General features: G+C 32.7%; 1 protein-coding gene across 1 annotated transcript; it reads right to left on the reverse strand.

Moving 5' to 3' along the window:
- Nucleotides 1–357: 357 nt before the first annotated feature.
- On the reverse strand, nucleotides 358–9,695 carry LOC140004850 (transcription factor MYB96-like). Its single transcript, XM_072045004.1, has 4 exons — nucleotides 9,518–9,695; nucleotides 8,784–8,848; nucleotides 8,548–8,678; nucleotides 358–1,485 (listed from the first exon to the last, which is right to left on the reverse strand). Exons 1-4 carry the CDS (start codon nucleotides 9,693–9,695, stop codon nucleotides 741–743), a joined length of 1,119 nt encoding a protein of 372 aa, XP_071901105.1. The 3' UTR covers nucleotides 358–740.
- Between the last annotated feature and the right edge of the window lie 646 nt (nucleotides 9,696–10,341).

Below are 10,341 nucleotides of genomic sequence, written 5' to 3' on the forward strand. Positions count from 1 at the left end.
TTGCCTCATATTTTTCTTTCCCAATAAGAAAATTGACATAATTGAAAAGAATGTGATTATAAAAAAAAAAAAAAATTTCAAGTATTCTTACTTTATTTTTACTCCCGGAATTTATTTTCCTCTCAATTTTCTTGCAATACAACATGAAACTAACAATTGCAAGGAAATGAATTTCCTGAAATTTTAATTTTTTTTGCCTCCGTATTGAATCCAAGTTCCAAAAGTTTTTCTTCATTTATCACATATAACATTACCACGAGCATGGGCCTTAAAAATTTATCTTCTGTCAAGTTCAAGATTAATTCTCATTTTCTTTTGTTCTATAAACCAATAATATCATGAAATTCAAAAACAAGATGAATAAGTCGCGAATTTTGATAATCCAACCCTAATTTCATGTCTTCACAATATCCTCCAAATTGTGCACAGAATACAAAAGACCAGTACTTTTGTTTTCTAAGGGGACCAAGACTAAATCTTAAGAGGACTTATTCCTAATTTCATACATATGCAGAATATTCACTACATAGTAATTTACACTTCTTGCTCTTCCAAATAAGAGAGATTCATCATCTTTTTTTGTGCCCAAAAAAGCTAGAAAGCAAAATCTACCATATCCAGATCAGAAATATCCCTCCTCCAAGCCCTACTAAAATCTCCAAAAAGGACAGAAAAACCAAGAGAAAAACTGCTAAGTTGTTTTGAAGAAAACAAGAAAAACCAACAAAGTTAAGTTTTCTTCAGAACAAATCAGCAGTTTCCCCTAGAGACATATCCATTAGATCTATCCCTTCTTGTCCTTGTACTGCGCCTGCATCATCCAGCAGCCATTTCTCCAGAAAGCTCAAAGGAGGCATCTGATGACTACCAACGACCAAATTCGGCTTGTTCTCATCGTCCTGAAATAGTCCTCCAACTGTGTTTTCTGGTCTGAAATTTGCAACTTCTTCCACAGAAACTGACTGCCCCTGAGAAACATCAGAGTTGGTGGTGGAGTTGAAACTCAGCAGAGAATCCAAACCCCCCTCCGGCGTCATTGCACTTGCCGTCCCTTCGCTGGGGCTCGACCCTGTAATCACAGAAGGGTTGTTGTCTGAGTAGCAGCTTAAGCTTTGAGCGGTGCAGGTTTCTGAGACAACAGCTAGAGACTTGGGGGATTTCCTCATCCAGTTCTGAAGCAACCGGGCGATGTTTTCGGTGCTCGATGCGTATCCAGATGGTTTCAGAGGTGGATTTGTGAAGGATGGATTGAGGGTTAAAACTGGTTTTGTCTCCGCAGGGGCAGAAGCAGAAGGAGCCATTGATTCAGGAATATTAGTATTGTTGGCTGGAGGAGTTTTGTCAAGGGACAAGGCTTCGCATAATGCCTGTTTGGCCATGTGGATATCTGTCTGCAGCCTCCTTTCCCATTGACCCTTTGAGATTGATTCATGAGAAGTCGATGAATGGCCATCTTGGCAGCCTTTCCTACTTCTTCCTTTCTGCCTAAGCAAACAGAAAGCTCCCGAGTATGAACAGCCAAAATTTTCTCAGCCAGCTGAGAAACAGTAGCTTCCTTGGTCTTTGGAAACAGTGCTACTTTACTTAGGTAAATTACTGTTATTTCCACTTGTGAATGTCTTAATCAGTTCCATTTTTAATTATCAACATCTATGTATACGATCAAAATTGTGAATTGGGAATTGAGACTATGATTTGTTCTTGTTTGATACATTTTTATCAACATTTTGTTCTTGGCCAATATTCTTTGAGCCCATATGCAAATTGTACCTACGCAATTAATTTTTGAAAGTGGCCAAGGAGGTTTTGGTCTATTAATTTAAGACCTCAAAATTTAAAGATTTTAAATTTAAATCTATCTTTTATCTCCCCGCTTCTTAAATCTCACTGTCTCTTATTGAATTAATTTTATTTTGAGAGAGGGGTGTAAGAATATTGTTAAGAGAGTATATTAATTACTATCTATTCTAGTTCCAAGGGTTGATATAAGAAGGTGGCCTTGAATAAAACTTCGACTTTTCTTCTGTTTAGATTCAATGAATTTGCTATTGCTATATGATGAAATAAATTACAATGATAATGATGGCAGTCAACTCAGTCTTCGATTCTTTGTAGAAAAGAATAAACTTGAGGCAAAAGTAAAACAAAAATTTTTTTTTTTAAAATCTCAAAAAGAGGGAATTCCACATTCCACAAAAAGTGAATAAATAGTGGATTCTGGAAGAGATGTGAAAGGCGAGGAAAAAAAAAAAAGGTGAAACCAGCATACAGTGTCTACTCCAAGAATAATATCCTCGATTAACTTGTTGATATGACTAACTTCACGTCCTGAAAGTTTTGCAATTGTGCAAATATCCGTTTGGATCGCTACTTTTAGAAGTTTTTGTTTATATATATATATATACGAAAGCGATTTAATGTATGTGAGATAAAATGGTGATCGAAAAATATGTTCATGAAAAATATAAAAATTTTTCTACTAGAATCACAATTCAAACAAGGTATTAAGTTACTAGAGGTGCAGTCATATTAGACCAACAAAAAACAAAGTGAAAAAAAAAAAATCAGTTGCACGAGTATTTATGTTACTTTGCGAAAATTAAATGCTTTTTATTATCCATGTGATATCTGTCTGGATACCATGAAAGAACTTCCTGTTTCATGGTGAACATTTCTTCGGTGCTGACTTAAGAAAGGCCCATACCCCAAAAATCCTCAAAGTAAATTTGATAAATTCTTATACTCCATTTTACTATTTCTTGGATGACGATTGCTGATGTGCATTGGAAGCTTTTTAGGGTGAAAAACTTTGAACCTCTCATCCATGGCGCCCTAAACTGTGTGGAACCAGAAAAGAATAAAAACCCAATCCTTAAATGACCAAAGCCAAATTGCCCTCTCCTATGCTACAAGACAATTTTGAACCAATAAAAAGTCGGCCAATCACTTTTTTGGTTATTTTAATCGAGGTGTGAAATGGAGAACTATTACAGAAGATTTTAGAGGTGCTGAGGCGGCATAAGTGAGGCAGGGCCATTTTGGATAGTAGTGAAAGCTGAAAATGATAGGACCAGCTTTGAGAGAGTGAAAATTTAACTCAAGGGCAGGTCTCGAAGGAGCAACCATGTTAATACATAGCTCTTCTTCATTAATATGCCTAGTAATTCTCCAATTCTTGAACCTTGGACATTAGACTTGTAAACCATCCAAGGGGCGAAAAAGCAAAGAAATCCAAGGAATATTTCTTCTAGGTAGTGACCGTATAAGAAACGCAAGAAATAGGTAGCTATTTCATTCCATATATAGGTCCTTAAGCAATATTAGCACGAGGATTTTAAAGGGAACAATTTTCAATTAAGCAAATATTTTTTGTTTTGGATGAGAGTTTTGTGCAGGTACTAATAGACAAATTGAGAATGTACCATTGTCGGTGCTGGTTCAATTATCTTTAATTTCATTGTCCACTTTGAACCAACTTTGAAAAAGGGTTATTTTTCAATTTTTAGAGGGCAGTTATCATGACATCCTATGAATAGAAAAATTAGCATCAGTTTTCATATCTTCTAACAGGGTGCAAAACAGTCCTAAATCAATTTGTTTGCATTTGTTTGTGCTGTCTAAAGAAAGTTACCATAAATGGGAGAACCTTATTATTATTGATGGTTACGGAATATGACTGAAATGCAACTTTCATTCCATAGCCGTCTAAGATCGATCCTCTTTCACATGTATCTTTAAGAAATGTAAAGTAGCTGACAAATTTTGGGAAATGTAACGGTTCAATAATGTATTACCATGTTGTCATACAAAAATGTTGGTGCAATAAATTAATGGAGATCAAAAAATAACAAGTTTCCTTGTAGAGTTCCATTAATTCATTAATGAAGTTCACGAAGTCTATCTTAAAATAAAAGGAAAGTGAAAAATGGTCAATATTGTGTGGGTTGATTTCACTTTGCACACTTCAACTATATTCTCTTAATTTCCTCGATTATTGCACTGTAATAGGGTGGCTATAGCTCTAGCATCCCGTCTTATGGAATTGGTGAAACCATATGACACTCAAAATATTATTTTAGTTTGCATATTTCCAATGAGGATTCTTGATATCTTTAGCTCCATAAAAAAAAAAAAAAACACTATATTCGCATTTTTACTTTAATCCCTAAACAAATTTCAACACTGGACACTTTATTCCCTAAATTATAAAATTTATCTGACTCAAGTAAAATCATTGACAGAAGTGTGGCAAATTTAATGCTTAAGTAGGATTAATTTTTATACTTTAAAAACTAAAGTGGAACAGATTTTGTAATTTGAGAACTAAAGTAAGATAGATTATATACTTTAGGAACTGAAGTGAGATAGATTTATATTTTGGGGACTAAAGTTTCCCACGTTAAAGTATAGAGACCAAAGGGAGAATTCGTGTACAGTTGAAGGATGCAAAGTCAACTTAACCCATATTGTGAAGGTTTTCTCATATCCAAAACTTCTACAATTAAAGTTATATTTGTGTAGTATAAGGTAGGCACTAATGTAGCAGATATAAATACAATAGTAATTATAGATACTAAGACAACAATATACTCCATCCGTTCTACTTTGATAGTCTTGTTTTTCTTTTTTCGTCTGTTTCAAATTGTAGTCTACTTTCTAATTGAAGAATATAGTTGTATTTTAATTTTCCTAAAATACCCTTATTTAATGTAAGTTGTTGTTACTATAAACCTATCCCATTTAATGAGAGTTGATTCTTTTTTTACCATCAATTCAAGTTCCCATAAAATTATATTCTATTTAATGTGAGGGTATTTTAGGAAAATAGCAATCTAAATTTACTTTTCCAACAAAATTAATTAGTTTTTGTTAAACTGTGTGAAAAAAGAAACAGAACTATCAAAGTGGGACGGAGGGAGAACTAAAACACAACCAATTTTTTGATACTACTTGAAACTTTGTTACACAATCAATCCCATCCAACCAATTTGAACCAAACCGATCAGCACCATCAGTAGTTCTCTATAATCAAAACTATGATGGCAGAGAATCCACACCCACACTTTTCTAATCTAGTAAGTACTCATTAAGATAGATTTTAGGCATTAATAAAATTAAATGAAGAAAGCATTTAAATGTAACAAGTGGTAAGTTGAATTTAAGTTTGATGCATGAACAATGCCCACAAGGCATCCTCAAACTCCCCGCCGCCGCCGCCTTCAAACTTATGCATGGATACATTAATCAACACACTTAACTGTTTTATGCAACTAAAATTGTGATGATTTTAGAGAATCCATGCCTAAGGTTTGTCTAAGCTAGTAAGCAGTCATTATGACAAATTTCAAATGCTAATTTTTTTGGGAAAAAATAAAATTAAATGAAGAATCTAAGTGAACAATAGATGTAAAAGTATATTCATTGAAATGATAAATTAAGTGTGAATTTGAGGTGCTAACGATACTCACCGAGCATCCCTTAGAAAAACCGTCTAGAAATTATGCATGGATAATTGTCAACCATATATTCGAATTACTTTATTGTGTTGGATAATCAGATAATCAAGAAGCACGAATGCTGGATTTTGGACTCTACGAATTAACTCCATCTTGACTATTTCTTACCGATCGCAGCATACTTTATTGGCCAGGCAAAGGATGTGGACTCATGAAATTGTGACATACGTCTACTCCTGCGTCACTTAGTCATCCATTAAGCATATATATATATATATATATATATGACACTATTGCAATGAATAAGGATGAGGTTCGCATATCTTACAAAATATGTTTCTTTGTCAAGTGGTCCTATGTATGGAGCCCAGAATTAACTTATCAAAAAATCAAAATGTAGTATTCAGGACTTGAGAAATTGAAGCAGAAGTCCACTTTTTACACTATTAATTAAATGCCCTTCCTATCCACAATTTTATTTATTTCAACAATATGATAAACAATGATCCTTTGTATTTTTTTTCTCATTAAATTTCTGATTCAAATTTCATGTCCCTTTTTTCAAATGTTGACGTCAAAGGTAAACAAGGCTTCAGGAACTCTCTTCAGATTAAAAATGAAAATTCACCGAACAATGAATAAGGACTGCTAATGGGATATGGAATCATAGGAAAAGATTAGTTAGTAAGTGAAAAAGAAAAAAGAACCATTCATCTGCACTTGAGGTCACATTTCGTAAAGATTACATGAGAAATTCATATGCCAACCTTATGTCAACTTAATGCAATTAAAAAGAACACAAATTTTAGAATCACCGATGATTCTTTAGTTAATTTTCTTTATGTTTTGTTCGACATGAATTATGCTAAAAGTAATTCCAATTTAGCTGATGATTTGAAATTGTCATGCTAGAGGTGAATATTCGACAAAAGATGTTTACTTTATATTTCCTTCTTTCTGCATACGAATATAGTGTAGATGAAAACAAAAGAACATATGTGTCATTAGATGCATAAATGTAACATTTAAAAAAAAAAAAAAGATGCATAATCTTGTATTAATTCAAGGGAAATGATCGGTTTCATCCTTCACATTTCACAAAAATATTCTTTTCGTCCCTCACTTTTAAAATGAAGCAATTTCGTCCTTGGCATTTAAAAACTAAAATTATTACATCCCTGAACCCAAATTTCAATCTGAATCAAACCACCAATCAACCTGATTACAAATTTTGGGGCTGTAATTGGTAGATCACTTGGTTAACTCAAATTGATATTCATGTAAAATTTAATGAACCTAAAAAGAAAAAAGAAAAAATTATAATATAAAAAAGAAAGATTAATCTTTTCTATATTATCATTGTATACACTGACGGTTTTATGTGCTGTCATATCATTTTAATTTTAATTTAAATACCAAATTTTATATTTATGATACACATCTAGATTCGCAAGTGGATATACTAACGGTGCATGAAAAGATTTATCAAAAAAAACTCTACTATTCCAAGACAAAGAATGACCTTTTATGTTATAATTTTTATTTTTTTGGTTTAATAAATGTCATGTGAATACAATAAAGTTGACCAAATGATCTATCAATTCTATTTTTGAAATTTATTATTGGTTTATTGGATGGTTTGATTCAGATTGAAAATTAGGTTCAGAAATGTAATGGCTATAATTTTTAAATGTCAGGGACAAATTTACTTCAATTTAAAAGTAAGGGACGAAAAGAATATTTTTACGAAATGTGAGAATAAAACAGGTCATTTTCCCTTAATTCAATATTGTACTGTTTCTTGCAAAGGCTTTCCTTCCAAAAACCATTGATTGGAAGATTGTCTGCATGGTGGCATACATAAGAATTTATTTAATAAAGCTGCTTCTAAATTGCAGAAATGTAATTTTGTGTGGCCTACTAAGTTGTAGTATGACTTGTTAGCCTTAATTAGTTTACTTTTAATTGGTCAAACGATAGATTGATTGGCGCTCAAATTTGAAGGATCTAGAAATTTTAAGTCCCATTTCACAAGGAAGAATAGGATCCAAATTAACATTCAACTATCAAGAAAGCTTGGAAAACTAAGTCTTTTACGATCGTTTTATCTGAAAATGAAATTATATCAATATCATGGTTGACCTATTACTATCCAGTTATTTTCTTCATGTTTAATAAAATTTGAGCTTACAAAAAAAAAATGGTTGACCTATTCTGGGGAATTTCCATGCTTCCTAACTAGTTCCACTTAAATATAACACAGTATTTCTTGAAGTAATATAACATAATCTTGATTCTTGTTCAACACAATAGAACGTGCAATGTCCTTGAGATGATTGATCAGTGATCCCCAAATTTGACTCTTTCAACTCATGAAAATTAATTTGTGCAAGAAACCAACGATCATTTTCGTAGTTTTATAAGAAATTTACTAATCAGTAATTTGTCCGATCTCAGATGAAGAGATAGAAGAAATATGGTGAATCAAGAATAAAAAGCAACGCCTTTAAAAATATGGCAACTGAAGTATAAAAACTTTGATGAAGGTTGCCCCAATAAATAAGTCAGAAAATCTCCTTAACATAGACGGCGGCGAGGTTGCCCCAACATTTTGTAAAATTTGGTTTAGGCCCCTCTAGATTTTGAAACAAAGAAGAGAATGTATTTGAAATCCTTCGCTTATCCCCATAAAACTTTATAACATGACATTGGCCTCCCTCTCTACTCTGGCTTTTCTTTCAGACAAAACTTTGATTCTTTCCCATAGAATATATAGAGCTAATCTTCAATTAACTAATGAGGTACAATTCCTCTTTTTTTTTAGTGAAAATTTTAAGCATTTAAGATCTGAAACTAAGATTAAATCTTCCCCTTTCAACTTCAGCTCTTCCAGTCAATCTGAAGGATGATCCTTGAATATCAGTGGTCAATCTCCCCTCCTTGATGTCCTCCTAACAACTAACATGCCTAACCTATCCAGGCGGGATTCCCCTTAGCTAGTTTTGGATAACTGTGGATAACAGGCACCTTGTTCATGATAAATACCCTCGTTAGCCAAAATATTTGCCACACAATTTAGCCTCTCAGAAACAATGAGAAACCCGCGTCACATCTCCCACCATTTGCCAGATCTGCTCTATTTCTCGACGAATCTGCCACAGGCATCGAAAGCGGCGTTGTACAATCCCCACCAATACCTGAGAATCCGATTGGATGTCCACACTGCTAAAACCCTTCTCTACACATAGCTACAGCTAGGCATGGCCATGGTTCCATTTGGAACTGAGAACCGGATCGGAACCAGACTGTTTGGAACCGGACTAGTACCGGAACCAAAACCATGGAACTAGAACCATGGTAGAACCTTGGATAAAGGTTCCGGTTCTGGTTCTCTAAAAAACAGAACCAGAACCGTCGGTTCCAGAACCGTTAAAAATAATTAAAAATAATTAATATAAGTAGTGAGATAATTCAAAAAAATTAGTTGTGTTTAATAGGTTTTAAGAAGTTTAAATTTTATGGACTTTCTATATAATTTATTAATTATTTAATTCTTTCTATTCATCTAATATCTATCATTATAATTTGTAAGTATTAAATTATTACTTACAATTTTTTTTGGCTTATTTGCTATCAAATGACAAGTTTTGATGGTAGTAGCTCATCTTCAAAATCAAGCAAGCAAAAAAATATTTTTTACAATATTTCTTCAAATGAAATCTTCAACATTGATGATTGTTCAACTCAAGACAGTCAACACATGGCAACCATTTGATAGTGTAATGTATTTTTTAATTTGATAATGTAATGTACTTTTCATAAAATTTATATTATCTATTTATTACTTCTTACTTTGTAGAATAATAATAAAATTAAAATATGATCTTTATTTTGTATTTATTTTTTTACATTTTATTTGAAATTTTAAATATATTGTTATATTCGTATTAAAATTGGTAAGGATAAGGAATTAAATAAAATTATATACAACCATACGAAACCGAAAACCAGAACCAAAACTATAAGGAACCAAAATCAGAACTATGTGGTTCTGGTTCTACCTCTTTGAAGAACCAGAACCAGCGATTCTGGAACCGGAACCAGAACCAGAACCATCTTATATGGTGCAGTTCTGGTTCTATCTCTTTGAAGAACCAGAACCGACGATTCTGGAACCGTTGGTTCTGGAACCGTTGGTTCTGGAACCGTGGTCATGCCTAGCTGCAGCCCCGTTAGCATTGCCAGAGCTTCCGCGTGCAAACTGGATCTTCTCCCAAAGAAATGAGGTCCAATTCCTCATGTTAATTACTCCTACATTTTAGGTTTTCTTCCTTTATAGATATATCTTAAACAATTTTACTAATCAACCGGTTTCCATTCCTTTCGAATCAATTGATTATAACTTTCATTTCTCCACATTCTGTAGCACTTTTATGTATAGGACTTTTTTTTAACAAAAAAATTAGTGACAAGATTAGAGATAAATGTCTATGTGAGATGAAAGTATAGCGTGGCGGTATGTTTGAAGATATTTTTCAAAATAGTTTGTAAAAAATTCCAACTGGATGTAATTAGCTGTTTACTCACGTTTTCTACTTTTCACCTAAAACAAATGGAATCATAAATTTTTAGATATATTTCCTCACGCATTATAGAAAAGAAAATTGTTAGCTTGTGTAAGATTATTTTCCTTTTAAAACAAAAAATGTATCATTTTCTTTATGCTTCTAATTGGATTTTTGGTTAAAATAGAATTTTTGAGTAAGGCTCTTTTTTTGTGTCTTTTTTTTTTTGGCCTTTTTCAAAGTTATATAGTACATACTTTATCATAATTTGGTGATATTGTATCATATTAGATTATTATGATATCCATTTTGTGATTTTA

The sequence above is a fragment of the Coffea arabica genome, chromosome 4c (genome assembly GCF_036785885.1).
Source record: "Coffea arabica cultivar ET-39 chromosome 4c, Coffea Arabica ET-39 HiFi, whole genome shotgun sequence".
In the NCBI taxonomy this organism is placed as follows: domain Eukaryota; kingdom Viridiplantae; phylum Streptophyta; class Magnoliopsida; order Gentianales; family Rubiaceae; genus Coffea; species Coffea arabica.

What these genes read in the sequence shown, in the direction of transcription:
- LOC140004850 (XM_072045004.1), bottom strand. Translation starts at nt 9,695, where the DNA reads ATGCTAACGGGGCTGCAGCTAGGCATGACCACGGTTCCAGAACCAACG. An exon ending in GTTCCATGGTTTTGGTTCCG is followed by an intron (nt 8,679 to 8,783) that starts GTACTAGTCCGG and finishes GGGTTTTAGCAG; the next exon opens with TGTGGACATCCAATCGGATT. An exon ending in TGTGACGCGGGTTTCTCATT is followed by an intron (nt 1,486 to 8,547) that starts GTTTCTGAGAGG and finishes CTGTTTGCTTAG; the next exon opens with GCAGAAAGGAAGAAGTAGGA.